The 14,903-nt window shown below is 40.3% G+C and overlaps 1 protein-coding gene across 3 annotated transcripts in view; it reads right to left on the bottom strand.

The window, feature by feature from the left end:
- Positions 1 to 890: 890 nt before the first annotated feature.
- Positions 891 to 14,903, bottom strand: part of clip2 (CAP-GLY domain containing linker protein 2) — a 35,260-nt gene continuing 21,247 nt past the window's right edge. Inside the window, exons 4-17 of one of the 3 annotated variants that reach the window (XM_053485274.1) lie at positions 13,147 to 13,271; positions 12,276 to 12,489; positions 11,433 to 11,630; positions 11,191 to 11,294; positions 11,044 to 11,104; positions 7,895 to 7,945; positions 6,195 to 7,073; positions 6,041 to 6,098; positions 5,878 to 5,961; positions 4,730 to 4,886; positions 3,843 to 4,002; positions 2,609 to 2,797; positions 2,296 to 2,358; positions 891 to 2,186 (exon numbers count right to left, since the gene is read on the bottom strand). In XM_053485274.1, the coding sequence (XP_053341249.1) occupies positions 2,175 to 2,186; positions 2,296 to 2,358; positions 2,609 to 2,797; positions 3,843 to 4,002; positions 4,730 to 4,886; positions 5,878 to 5,961; positions 6,041 to 6,098; positions 6,195 to 7,073; positions 7,895 to 7,945; positions 11,044 to 11,104; positions 11,191 to 11,294; positions 11,433 to 11,630; positions 12,276 to 12,489; positions 13,147 to 13,271 (2,355 nt within the window). In that variant the 3' untranslated portion in view covers positions 891 to 2,174. Of the gene's footprint in view, positions 2,187 to 2,295; positions 2,359 to 2,608; positions 2,798 to 3,842; positions 4,003 to 4,729; positions 4,887 to 5,877; positions 5,962 to 6,040; positions 6,099 to 6,194; positions 7,074 to 7,894; positions 7,946 to 10,430; positions 10,536 to 11,043; positions 11,105 to 11,190; positions 11,295 to 11,432; positions 11,631 to 12,275; positions 12,490 to 13,146; positions 13,272 to 14,903 lie in introns of all 3 variants that reach the window. The other 2 variants (XM_053485273.1, XM_053485275.1) reach the window with 2 other exon arrangements.

Here is a 14,903-nt window from a genome sequence, read left to right on the forward strand (position 1 = left end):
TCCACTCCAAGGCTGATCGAGCTCCAGCAACAATTAATGGCCACCATCATAATGTAGTATTAACACAATCAATTTATACATTTGCACAGTTAATTTCTGAAACAAGTTAGTCATATTTTTTTGTTATAAAAAAAAAACATGAACCATTTAGTTACAGTTAACAGTGTGGAACATGTTTCTGTTATCATTATTTCTCATATAATTGTTTAATTATCAGCCTCTATTTTCTCATCCATTTTCAACCAACAACAACAAAAAACTGTTATAAAATTCTTACACTGGAGACTCCTTCCATATATCATAAATAATAACCTTTTTTTGCTTATGTCTAGGATTACACATACTGGCCTGTGATTTGCCAGAATCAACACCCCAACAATGACATTACCCTAATGAGACAGGGTGAGCATTGAGAATAGCCTAATCTTAACCAAAATCCTAAACCCTAACACCATCTCCTTAAACTTAACCCTTAATCCTCACTCTTAATTCCAAACCTAAACCTGACCCCTAACCCTAAAACCTAACCCTAACCACTAACACCTAAACACCAACCCTAACCCCAATCCCTACAACCTAACCCTAACCACTAATCCCATGCCCAAAAATCTTAACCTTTAACACAATCCCTAACCCCAATACATAAAACCCCAACACTAACCCCAAAACTCTAAACCTTAGACGAGTTGTAGTATGTATAGATTGTATGTAGCCATCAGTGATAAATACCTTTGGTTTGCTGAGACAGAAATGAAAATGTTACAGGGAAAAACCACTTGTCAATGTCAATCCAGTTAACATATCGTCATACATATTACATAATCTATTTGCTGCAAAAGAAATTGAATGAAACAATAAAGAATGGAAAAAAGCAAAACAACACATTGTTTTATTTCTGTTTAATGATTGAATCCCGGGGACAGTTTACAGCTAGAGCCAAGGGAGTAAATCGCTTTATTGTGACAGCATAAAAGAACATTCCAGTCCAACAACTTGAAATTTCTCCTTTTTTTTTTTTTTTTTTTGCAAAACATGGGGCCAGCCCTATCGTTTTTATCCGTTCTTTCCGATATGAAATCCCTTAATCATTTTTCCGAAATATTCAATCGGAGAAAGACTGAAACCGTTTTTGGGCTAATTGTTGTAACAGGGTGGATATCATTACTTAAACAGACCTGTTAGCATTCAAATTGTAATGTGCTCGCGTGTAGAAAATTGTGGAATCGTGCATCATCATTACTGTCGCTGAATTAGATGACGTACGTTCATAAAGGCAGAAATTTGCTTCGACTTAGCAGGTCGGCGATTACGGTGGAAACTGTATCATGACACATAAATATACAGCATAAACACAGTACTAGGCTGAATAATATGTCTGAGCGTCTGATTTCTCAAGTCTTTTACAGGAATACAGTGGTGAAGTCCCATTAATCGGAAACGCTGGAATCCCTAACATGGTGCACTATTTTACTGGATTATAGAGGATGGATACTGGTTGGTGGCTGAACACTGTGGCATTCGTACAGTACATGAGAGGGGAAAAAAGAAAACGAGAACAAGAACAAGAACAAGCCCGAATGGAAACATCTTGACTGTCTCCTTGACTCAGACATTCAACTACAGAGGCTATGGGAGAGTAGCGAGTCTTTCAAGGCAAAAATCGAGAAGAACTGCTCCATCTAACTCCAATAGCATAAAAAGCAAATAAATTAACGTAAAAACCGAGGCCAAAAAGCTTTACTAAACTGCATCCTGGCCGATCAGACTACAGCACTTCACTCCATGGATGTCTCGAGCATGAAGGCAGCTGCGTTTTCTTCGCTTCTCTCGGAGTAATTGTCCGTACTGGAGGTAGTGTACAAGGTGGATTAGCGGTCCGAGTCTAAAACCGTTACCGCAACGTACCGCTTTAAAGATAACGCTCTGTTTGTTCGCTTTTTAGTTTTGTTTTGTTTTTTTTAAATAACATCTCACACTGTTTTACATACACATTTGCTAAGTGGTTGCGGTTTTGTTCGTCGGCTTGTTGCGAGCTGTAAAAACAAATGCAAAGCAGTCCAATGAGACGTTGATCCGAAGTTGACGTCTCTCTTTTTTTTCTTCTTTTTTTTTTTTCAGCGTACCTCCAGGATTTTTCCCTAACTGGTTGAGCATTGCTTCAACGACTCCGATCATCAGTGTTGTCCCTAAACAGACAGACGAATACAAAGTATACATGAGTTTTTAAAGTTAGTGGAAGGCAAAATTAGAAATGAAGTCAGGTACAAAATAAAAGAGATGGGTGTTAGCATGAACCTCTTCCGTAAAGGCAGCGTCTTCTTGATGGATCCCGTTTGCAGAATTCGTGCTGCTGTATGCCTGGGGAAAAAAAATCAAAGGACAACACCTTTCGTTTAAAGAACGCTTTAATTTGAAGACCCAACGAATAAAGGTGGTAGAATTGCGTTAGACCATTCATATACCACAGCGCGAGAATTTCAAAGGACCCAATGATAAATCTGAAAAGTGCAGATATGAGTATCCTGTTTGCATATTTAAGATTTAAAAATCACACCGCATCCCGAGAGCAGATGGAAAAATCAGATTTGTTCCACTTGTGCAGCATTACCTGGCTCTTATCGGGTCGCGTGCGCATGGCCTGCACCAGCTGGTCCACCTCCTGGTTGTGTTCCAGCGCGTTCCTCAAGGCCTCCTCGGTGCTCAAGAGTCGCTGGCGTAGGCGCGCCACCTCGGCGTCGTTCCCTGTCGCCTCCATCATAGAGAAGCGACGATGCTCAGGTGACGACCTCTCGCGCCCCTGAGGTTATGGGAGAGAAAATCCTGGTATTATTACTAGTCCTACATGTCTATGTCTAATTTCTGACCAAAGTCTGATCCCCAAGTTTGTGACGCAGATGTTTCCGAACAAGAATTTTGTGATTTAAGCTCTATAAGTCGGTCTTTTTTTAAGATGGTAGGATTTTGAGGTCATGCATTTAGCAAACATTATTCAAAGAGTATGTAGCCAAGATGATTTTAACTGATATGTACGATATTTATTGTAGTGATCATATACCTTCTCATCACGTGACAAGTGGGTTTTAAATTAAACAATTACTTGATTAGTTTTTGAGCATAGCTCTGGTGGGTAATCAGATATCACGTCAAGTAATGACTTGAACAGCAGCTCTGGACGCACTGATTAAACATGTGGTAGACTTGATTTTTTTATTTTATTTTTGCCAGAGATTATCTTCTATTTTTTTAAAATAAGGATAAAATGTCGATGATCTTACTTAGGAATGGACAGAGACCGAAAGGACATCTGAATATATTTTTCAATTTTCTTTGATTGAAACCAGTTGAATGTAATCAATTAAAAACACTGACCAAGGATCACTGATGCACATGGGGAGTGAAGGCTGGCTTGTGTAGTCAAGAACAATATGTGCTTGTCAAATGGTCAAATTGATGAAAAGGTTAATGCTGCATGTGATGCACTGTGTATAAGAACCTACTCAATATTAATGGCTGATCAGTATATACATTAAAGTACTAATGATTATAGATCATTAGATTCGATTAGACGCTAGATCAGTCTGACCAAGATGTTTTCTACGTATGGTATCTCTCAAACTGATTAGGCTTCTACTGTCACAATGTATCGCCGGAATTATATCCAACACCCTCTAGTGCACTCAAAACTCAAACGCTACTTTAAAAAAAAACTATAGCACAATTCTATTTCTATCAGAGAAGCCAAAGTAATAAAGCACATCCAGTTAGAGTATTCTTGAAAGCCAAGAGGTCTTTGAGCTACCCAGATGATGTAAATCAAAATAGTGGACCATATGGAGGCTGACCAGAAGCAGCAGTTTCTCCCTCAGAGTCTTGATGTCATCCTGCAGCTTCTGTTCCTTTACCCTCCACTCGGCCTTGTGCAGCTCGCGGCTCAGGTCGCGGTCCATTCCGGCTGAGTGGCGCGGCGAATCCAGCAGCAAGACGCGTAGCTCGTTCAGACTCCTAACGCAAATGTGGAAATAAACACATAATTCAGGACAGATCTCACGTTCTCAATTTTTTTTTAATGTACATCATTTACCTACTGAAACTGAAAGCTATATTATGTAAAAAAAAAATGTTCAATCATATTTAGTCACTGATGGTACAGTATGAGCTTTTTATAGTCCTGAACTCCACAAAACTCTCAAACAGCACTGAACAAAATCCCTTCAACTTAAACAACCAGTTTAGATCGTTTTCATTTATTGGGGCTATATATCTGTTTAAGACACTTATTTTATAAATGTAAATAACCACTATAAGCACAGGTGGCATTTCAAGCCAGGATATAAGCATTGATCTGAAAGGCTGAATAACACTTAAGGAGGAGTTTTAATTAGACGGATTGTCCTCATTAACCCAAATGGTTCGTAAGTGGATTAAATGGGGAAATGAGAAGAATTCATGGGAGCACTTTGGGACGGCGAGTGACAGCCAGCAGATTTCAGTGAAGATGAAGAAGTAAAAAGTTCGAACAGCGATTGGTTACAGGGTTTCTGTTGTGTACAAATAAAGAAATAGAGAGAGAGAGAGAGAGAGAAAGAGAAAGAGTAGACGCTTTGATCTAAAGTTTACTTCATAAAACAAGATCAAAAATAAGCAACTTAAATCAGCCGCCAGATGGACGGGGGTTTAAATCATCAGCGGCTCTAATACCTCTTTCTGAAACCTTGCTAACATTCCTTACCTCTCTTTCTTTAGAAGCTCCTGGCTAATGATTACCAGCTGGCCTGATGCATCATGGGATTTCTTGGTGATGGCCTCTAGCTCTGCCTCCATACGCATTTTGTCTCTGAGGAGGCCGTCCACCTTTTTCTCCCCCACACGGATTTTAGTCTCCATGGCTACAAGCAAATGATATTGAAAATAGAAAACATTTTTGCACACAAATATTTCGTTCAAATGCCTTTAGCTTTGATTAAGGTATGCAATGTGGTGGCCAATTCATGTGTTAAATTGTTCCTCGTTCCTTGTTCCTCCAATTTACAGTTTTAACCCCTGTGATATGCCTGTGATAACCTGGTCATTCAGTACATTCAGGTCGTCAGCTGTAAGTAAGAGACACGCACTAAGACCCAGCAGCCTCCGCCATGTATCTTTCCTCCACCTCCGCTCGTATTTTTTTCTTTGCTTCGCCCTGTCTATGAGGCGCGGAACTCTGCTAGCATCAACGCGTGAGACCGAGTGTGTTTACTCTAAACTAAAGTTTTTATTTTTTAATAATCAAATGTCTTTGCGTCGCGCGACACAACGAATTGATTATGAAATTGGCAATGATTTTTTTAAATCGATTTTTATCGCTTTTATCGAATAGTTGTTGCAGCCCTACTGTTTTCTTTGCTTGTTGCAGGCCATTAATTTGACCCTCCTGAAACAGCTAATTACTTTTGCCCAGATGGTGTACTTTAGTTGTTTAACAGTGCACTGGTCAATGATGTTATTTTCCCTACACACTACAAATAGTGTGTAAATGTCAAAAAAATATTGCTGACCCTTTGCAATCTAACGATCCAACTGCTCAGAAACATGGTGAAGTGACGTGCGTATTGTGCAAAATAAGCAGATACAAGGAAAAATCTGCTGTCACATCGCAGACCAAAGAATGACCCGTCACATAGTCCACTGCCTCTTTCTATCTTCCCCATACGATTAATCAAAACCAGCTCTTCTGAATCATCACATTCTCCATAAACAACCCAGACGTTCACGGAATCTTTGCTCCCAGCATTCCACAAAGAAAGAAGTATCCCCCGATTCCCCACACACACACTGTTTCCCAATACAGCTGAGATTTCACTGTAGGAAATGAATCCAGACGAAGAACGTATTCATTACCCGTTATCTGTGTTTTGAGGTCATCTACTTGTGTAGTAAGAGTGGAAACTTCTTTTTCCCTTTTTGCCAGTTTCTCCAAAGTTTCTGTGGAAATGTAGAACCATTAATTAAAGTCACAATCATTATCACTCAAATGATGACAAAAATTAACCAGTTTACATACCTTCCATATTCTGCTTTAACTTAATCTTCTCTTCAGAGCTGTCATTATTTTCTATCATCTGAGGAAAAATAATAATGCAGACATTATCAAAGTTTTCACATTAAACACCTCAAACTTTTTTTTTTTTTTTTAAATTTACAATCCAATAACTCACATTGACATCTTGGCTGATATGATCAGAATCGACAGCCTGTAGTCGATTCTCGCTAACCCTCAGCTTCTCTTGCAGATCACGGATCTCAGCTCGGCTTTGTGCTTCAGCGTTCTGCAGAGCCTCATAGTCGGCCATCTTCTTCTCTGCCAACTCTAGCCTCTCTCTTAATCCGGTGACCTTCAGCTCGGCCTCCTGGAGCTTCTCCACGGACTCGTTGAGCTCCTGGTTGTTCCTGGTGTTCTCCTCGCTCTCCTCTAGCTTATCTTGCAATTCTTGAACCTTGACCCGAAGCTCCTCACGTTCCTTGGCCAGCACAGCCACTTCAATCTCATGCTTGGCCTTGAGGTTCTCCACCTCCAGCTGTTGCTCCATCCTCATGCTCTCTACAGTAGCTCTCACTTCAGGTGTGGGACCATCTCCGTCTCCTCCACTGGTCTCAGAAGCTTTGGAATCGTTGATCAGTGAGGATTTGAGCTCCTCTAGGGCACGTTGGTGGTCCCCAACCAGAGTGTCCAGCTTGGCCTTCCAGCTATCCATCATCTCCATGTTTTCACGTGTGGCCTGCTGAAGCCGTTGGCGGAGTTTTGTGATCTCAGAGGCCTGCCGCTCTGTGATGGCCTTGACGCGTTCAGTTTCTTGGCGGCTGGCGGCCAGCATGGCCTCATAATTTTCTCGTAATTGGCTGCTTTCCTCACGGCGTGCAGATTCAAAGCGTTCACGCAGAACGAGAGCCTCAGAGCTGGAAATCACATCTCCACCTTCCACTCCGGAAGACGAGGCTCTCTGCAGGCGTGCCTGGAGTTCATCCACCTCAGCTTTGCGCAGGGTTAATTCCTCCTCTAGCTGCATTACCCGGCTCTTCTCCTCAACCGTGGTTTGCTGGTAGACAAAGAAGAGATTTTTATACCCTGTTCTTCTTATGATTGTGGTCAAGCCTTTAGTTCCTGCTTTGAATGGGTTTGATTTAAGAGCAGAACATTTTAATGGCGAGAATTGTCAAAACTCACCGTAACTACTGTATGGTAATGTAAAATGTTGGAATTAAGCCAAACCAACGGAAATCACAATTCATCTTCCAGATTTTATACTTAAGTAGGTTTCTATAAAATGTTCTGTCAAGTTGCCCACAAAAGCAGAACCTTCAGCGTAGTCTAATGCATCCTCAGCGTCACTTTACACGTGCACAATTTCAATTCAACTGACGCTTTTTTCAGCCAAGTAAAAAGTCCAATTCAAAAGCATCATTTTACACACGCTTTATGTTCTATGAAAAGCATAGAAAAGGCAACCTACGAGAGGAAAGGAGACAAACCCAAGCAAGCCAAGTCATTCTGCGTTCCTAGAAGCAGCCAAGCAAATGTGAGATGATGCATTCCAGACACACACACACACACACACACACACATCTAAAGAGCTGTGAAAGAAGAACCAGTTGAAGTATCCCGGGTTTTGAAAGAGGAGACCTAGTGTTAGTTTTGACAGAGATTTACAGAGACTGTCCCCTTGCATTTCTCATGAAATCACTGAAGATACATGCCGCCATCAGACAGCATCGGAAAACGTTCGGAGATGCAATCCCAGAAGAGGGAAGAGAAAAACAGAGAGCGAAGGATCACACCACTCTTTTTAGAGCTCACTGCTGATTTAGGAAAATGTTTAGAAAGTTTGGACTACACACTGGATTAGCAGTTTTCTTTCACCTTGATACTCTTACCCAACCTCATGGGTGTTGCCTGATGGCGCCTTCTGCCCTGTTAATAAACAGCAAAGCTTAAATTGGAAAATTGGGTCAGTGCATGTGACACTTCCCCCAGTTCAACGACCACAAAACAACATGTTCCATTTAAGTTTTGAAAAGCTTCCCACACATTGGTTGTAAGGAAGATTTTATTGTGTCAAAAGAAAAAATAAATTGAACGTCAGCAATCAGACTCTATACATATCCGACAAAATAATGATAAAGAAAACATGTCTTAGTAATATGTTTAGCTGACAAATGTCACCAGAACAACCGGGAATTGATTCTGCTTTTCTCTAGATCTGGGCTGGAGAGCTGAGGACCGTTCTTTCAAAAGATCTTCTCAGATTTTGTCTTTTAATAATGAAGGTGGCAAGCATGTCACCATACACTCAGAACTGGTTCGAGATCTGGTCTTTGCAAAGGCCAGTTTATATGTTTTACATTAGGGATGTTAATGATCAATCACGATTAATTACAACTCAAAATGTAACCAATTCCGCAATATTTGTTGTGCATTATGTCTCTCCATAGCTCACATATTACAGCTTAGGCAAGGAGCAATATCGGAGATTGTATTTATATCATCCTAAATTTTAAATGTTGATGGAGAGATAAGAGAAGTAATTCAACAGCTGTTTACAGAAAATTAAGGAAGAATTAGCACCTTATTTTCATTAAGTATATACAAATAACTGATAATTGATTATTAATGTGTTCAACTAACAGTTGAAAAATTGTGCGATATTTGCGAGATTTACTACCTAATTAATTTTGATCATCAATTCACAGAATAACGGTTATCATTTAGAAGAACTTTGTATTGATTTGCACTGATGTTTTGTTGTAAGTAGACAAATAGAGCTAAACCCTGCCAAAAAAAAACAATAATACTCTCCAAAGATAACAGTGCCATATGTATACAATGCAGATTGTATTATGTCATGTAAAGGCAAAGCCATCAACATTTCAATTGTTTCAATTTCCAGGCAATATTTTATTAAAATGTATAGCATTTTATTGAAATGTATAGCATAAACTTTGCCACCTTTCTTTTATAATATACAGGACTGCGATAATATTGGACCCTAGGGTGCAGTTTTCATAACAGGAAATTGATCACCATATGGTCCTTTTTTTTTTTTTTTTTTACACATTCACCAACAAAGAACCTGCAAAACAGTCAGCTAGCTAGAATTACCAATTTTTGAGTTAATTTTGTTCGTTCTTTCATCTTCTATACTGCTTAGCCTGTGGGTCATGGGGGCCTGGGGCCTGGAGCCTATCCCAGGGCACAAACCAAGGTACACCATGGACAGGGTGCCAAGCTATCGCAGCACACATGCACATACGATTTGTGAATGCCAATTAACCTACTCTGATTGTCTATGGATGTAGGAGCAAAACAGAGTACCTGAAGAACAACTGCCGAGCATGGCGAGAACATGGAACACAGCCCCGAGGTGGGAATCGAACACTTGATGCTGGAGGTGTAAGACCACAACAGTGCTAACCACTACGCCACCATGCTGCCTTTTATATTGTACGTCTCAATTCATTCTTAATCCTTTCTTCGGTGTAAAAGTAGTCAACTTTTTACTTTACGCTAACTAGAAGATTTGTTTTCATTAATTTAGGAAAACTGCTACTTACCTTATCAACCGTTTCTGTTTCTCTTTATTATCATAAGGAAAGCGTTAGAATGACAACCTGTGTGTGATTTTAGAATCGGACGATTGGAAAGAATGAACGGTACAACTAAGGGCAATGAACCAAAGTTCGTATCTGAGAATGGTACAACGTTGTATTATCACTGGGTGATGCGTCATGACATACCCTGACTTATCTATGATTTCTCTGCTCTTGAGAAACATTTTCAGGTTGGGTGAAGACCCTCACTAAAGAGACTCTCTCTCTTCTTAGCCAACTTTCCGACTGAAACCCCACTGAGGAACCATTCATGAATGCAATTGTTTTATCCCAAAAATCACATTACTGACATTCTAGGCTAGAGATCACGGCCATGACAAGTGGAATTATAACTCCGACACACTCCTAACCAGGTGGAATAGAAAGGATTATAATATACAGAGTATAGAAAGGTCCTAAAGACAGAAAGTAGAGTTTGGAATGGCCCTGGATGTCAGTGATGGAACTGCACCGCATGGACAGCTAAGGGGGGGCTCCAAGATAAATGACCTTCTTACTGTAAAACTATGGGAAAATACAACAGAAAAATCGAATCAGGGCCAATTTATGTATTAATCGCTTAACATATTTGAAGTGAATGAAATGACGAGGATAGTCGATGAGACTGATAGAAGGCTCTAGCTGCAAAGTAAATGATGGAGACCTTGACGTGCTGGATGTGAGCGAGAAGCTCAGGCCAGGCTGGTGCATCACAGAACCAAGAAAAAAAAAAAAGCAGAACCAAAAGCAGATAAGGAGGGGGAGATGGCTACAAGCAGGCGCGACATTTACTCTCGCTGCGTGTTTACCATCTTTTCCTCTAACTCTTTCTGAAGCTTCTCTGCTTTGGACTTTTCCAAACGCAGATTCCGCTCGAGCTGCCGAATACGGGCATGCTCCAGTTTGGTCTGAGTCTATGGAAAGATAGATAGAAAGAAAGAAAAAAAAAAGAACGAGAAAAGAAAGAGGGAAAAAAAGAGAGAGAAAGGAGAAACACACAAAACAGGACACAAAGTAGAAGAAGAAGAAGAGAGTTTTGACTTTATGAAAAGATATCCTTTCACAAAGCTTAAGGAGAGGAAACAGGTGAAGGGAGGCAGGAGGATACAAAGAACAGATGTCAAGTGGCTTGCAAAAGTATTCACACCTTTGTATTTTTTGTTCTTTGTTATAACATCCAAAAAGACACTATTCTAGAACAATTATTGTTTTTGCTCATGTTTAATGGGCATGTTTGTCCAAACAGAACAAACAGCCTTTAGGAAGTTAATTGTACATGTTTTTCCCCCTTTAGTCTTTAACAAACATGTTATATTAGTTGACTTAGTAGGAGTTAGTAACAGTGCACTGTGTGTATAGTGAATACTTCTGTGCGATTTGGGATTTATTTTTTAATTTCACATAATTAGTGCGGTGAAATACCTCTAGATCCCCTTTAGTGATGGATTCCTCCTCCACCCTGAACTGAAGATCCTCGACTTTCCTGTTTTAGCACAGAACAACCACTAGGAGTCAGGAAAGCATCTCATTTGGAGAATAAAGCCGCACAAAACAAAAGGTACGACGTACCTTTTCTCTTCTTCAAGCTGATTGGCCAGTTCCATTTTGTCTCTCTGCGCATTGGCCAACAGGGTGCGTACTTGCTGCAGGTTGCTCTCCGCCTCTGCTGCATACTGAACAAGGTGGGAAAGAGGATGATAACTGGGGAAATACTCTACTATAAAACTGTAAATCAAAGGCTAATCTATGATTAAGAGCAGCTAACTGCAGTATAACAGACAAGGTTATAGTTTTATAGGACTAGGATGTACCTGCATGTGCTGGCCTTTGAGAGTGTTCAGTTCCTTCTCCACCTCACAGATGTGGCTGGTGGCCTTGGCCACTTCGGCCCGCTCCAGGTCGCGCTCGGCCAGGAGCTGTTCGATGTGCTGTTGCTTTTCTTTCAGCGCTTCCTGCAGCGCGGTGGTGCCGGAGATCTTGCGCGCATAACGGGACGACGTCTCTGTCAACTGCGAGTTAGGTGGGGGTGATATAATTAGTCACATGACCAAATGAGTAATGAGAGTCATAGGCTTAATACCTCGACATGCGAATGCCCTGCCTTAAAAACCTCTTGCCTTAAGAACAGAAAGTTTGCAAGGAATTTGCCTTTTCCAGCATACAAGTTTCAGAACTGAGCTGAACAAAAAGAGGGGTTTTTTCGGCATTTTGCGCATAAGAGGAATCATAAATTAAGGTTAAGTGAGGCTTAATGCTTAGTTATTTCATATTTTACATGCAAAAATATAATTACAGTGTTAAAAATTGGTAATATTTGTAATATTTTTGTGTGGCCGGAAGAGATTATCTGCATTTATATTATTTCCTATGGGAAATGCGTTTTGCAATACAAGCTCGCCTCCGGAACAGATTAAATTCGTATACCAAGATACCACGTACTAAAGTATACCTTAAGTTTATTCCATATACAAGTGATTCTGATCTTCACTTGTGGATCTCTAAACAGACAATCTGTCCCATCCGGCTTTGCAAATAAATGCTACCAACTGCCATCTCTCTTCCACTTCCCCTACAGGATTAAATAGTTGAAGTATCTTAACTTAATATATATCTTCTTAACTCCTACAACAAACCAGCCCCCCTGTCTCCCTCACCAGGCCAGTGCGGCTAGGCCTGCCGCCAACGCTGGAGGCCACGGAGCTGACAGAGCTGATGGACGAGCTGCTGGGGCTGTGAGCCAGTGACGACACTCCCATGGCCACGCGTTTGCTCTTCTTGGCCTTAGCCGGACTTGTGGATGGGAAGCCGATGCGGATCACCTTGTGGATGGGGGCAAACAGGCCGAATTTGGGTGGGCACTGGAAGTACCTGAACACAGATGGAACAAAAATGAAGAAGTAGGTCCAAGGTCTAGCTGGGTACTCTAAGTGGATCGGAATGCTGGAAATGAGACAATAAAATACTAAAAATAAACTAAGTTATTATTAAGAAATCAGGGCACTATAGAATTCTCAATTCGGACTGGTCAGAGTTTTCTATACGAGGAGGTGTGACAGCATTTTAGTGGGAATAGAAAGAAAATATTTTAGCTCACAGAGAACAAACTGCACTTAGTAATTTGTGTGTAATTGTAGTCATGAAAAAGCCAGATGCACACAGTGATGTAATTCAATTATTTACCCAGCTTCTTCAAGCCACAGAGTCATGCAGACATTATTTTGGACATCGCCCATGATTTTCTACCATCTGTGTACACATCAGTTTTTTTCTACTCTTCTTTCTTTAGTCATATGTGTAGACTTACACAACATACACCTGAGGTTTATATTTTATTACGCTTAAATTTTTGAATATAAATGACCACTTTTATAAATACTTTTTATTAAAAAAATAAACCTTGACTGGCTGGCAGTGTGTGTGGAATGTAATACAAGGTAGCAAGCTATTTGTTTTTTCTGTGTAAGATGTGTTTGGTTTCAGCGCAGCGTATCATTATGTGGGTGGAGTAAGATTCGTGACCCAGACCTTGTCCCAGCCACAGCTCCGTCGTTCTTCCCTAGAGGCTCATCCAGCTCAACGCCGCACCACTCGCCTTTGGCAAAGTCTGTCTCGCCGACGTAGCGCACCACGCCAGTCTTCGTGCCGCCCACCTGAGGAGAGAATAAAGGTGCTTGAGAAGTCAGGGTTGGCACAATGTTATAAATATCAAGACTAGCAAGAATTTATCTGCTGCATTATTATTGCATCTTTTTAGCATGTATTGCTAAAGAATAATGTGATGTCGAAATTATATTAATTGTCCACGGTGAAGTACGTAGCATCACGTTTTGCTTGCTACTATATAAAGTATATTAATAATGAAGAAGGTTATGACCTAAATTAAGAAACATTATTTAGCTAATATTGTATTTAAACAATGAATATCTTTCGAATTCAGACAGGACTTAACAGAGAGCCTTGTGGCACTTTGTACTGATGATGGAAATGTTAAATAAAAGGACAAATTATGAATTACAAATCAATGCAGGACTTTATCTACAACCTTGAAGATCGTTTTTTAATTTTTGAACGTGTCACTCATTAGTCCTCAGTGTAACTAATAAAGAAAGAAAGAAAATTAATATGGAACAGGCATTAACATCTAGCCTTGTGGTATTTAAATCAAGTAGTCTTGAATATGTATTATCATTTTGATGAATATGGCTTACACCTTATGAAAATCAAAAATCTAGTATATTAAAAAAAAAAAAACCTGGATAAAATACAGTTCACCAACACCAGCAGATGACATGTCACCCATATCATCACTAACTGTTTAATCTTAACACTGGATTCAGAACAGAATGCAAAACCATGCCATGACAATATTGGACCACTGATTAACGGTTCAATTTTTCCCCTTAGTCCAGGTAAGAAAAGTCTGATGTTGTCTCTGATTCAGGAGTGGCTTGATACCATTAATGCAACAATCGTAGACTATTTCCTGAAGATGTCTTTGTGTGGTGGCTCTTGATGCACTGACTCCAGCCTCACTCCATTCCTTTTTCCTTCCAGTCAACCTTCCACGAATATGCTTTGAAAAACACTCTGAACAGCCAGCCCTTTCAGCGATAACCTTCTGTGGCTTAACCACCTTGTGAAAGAAGTCATTGATCATCCCCTGAACATGTGGAAGTGTGCTTACATGACTGGTGTGTGTGTACTAATCTAGACCAAGAGATATTTTGTTTTCTTGAGCTTTAAGCTGTAATTCTATAAATTTTTTAAGTATTTCATTTTACGTGCAATGAATCTAGAATATGAATTTCACATTAACATTTTTAGGACATACACCTACAATCAGAAAATACTTGCAGTGTAAAAAAATACATGCCTTACGAGCACACAAAGAAATGGAGTAATGATGTGTATGAAGATTAACATCAGTCCATCCGAAAAGAACGCAAGTATGTGTCAAACTCTCGGAAGAAATTCAGGATGGCATTTGCATGCCTGCAAGTCGACATGAGTATGCGCTCAATCCGAGATCGAATTCGGCACGGGTCTGATCCGCCCTACATGCATCCAGGTGCAAAAGCATGACGCACGACCCCCAGCCCCCGAAAAGGACAAGGACCACCTTGAAGCAGTTTGACAACAGTTCTGGTTCCCAGCAGATCAAATGAATTGCTTCATTGCTAAGTGACTTGCATCACTTCAAACCCGGGAATGTGGTCTGGAGAAGCGTAATTCTGGGACTGTGAAGTAACAATGAGTAATCGGAGATCTGCAATGACCTCGCT

The sequence above is a fragment of the Clarias gariepinus genome, chromosome 24 (genome assembly GCF_024256425.1).
Source record: "Clarias gariepinus isolate MV-2021 ecotype Netherlands chromosome 24, CGAR_prim_01v2, whole genome shotgun sequence".
Classification (NCBI taxonomy): Eukaryota; Metazoa; Chordata; class Actinopteri; order Siluriformes; family Clariidae; genus Clarias; species Clarias gariepinus.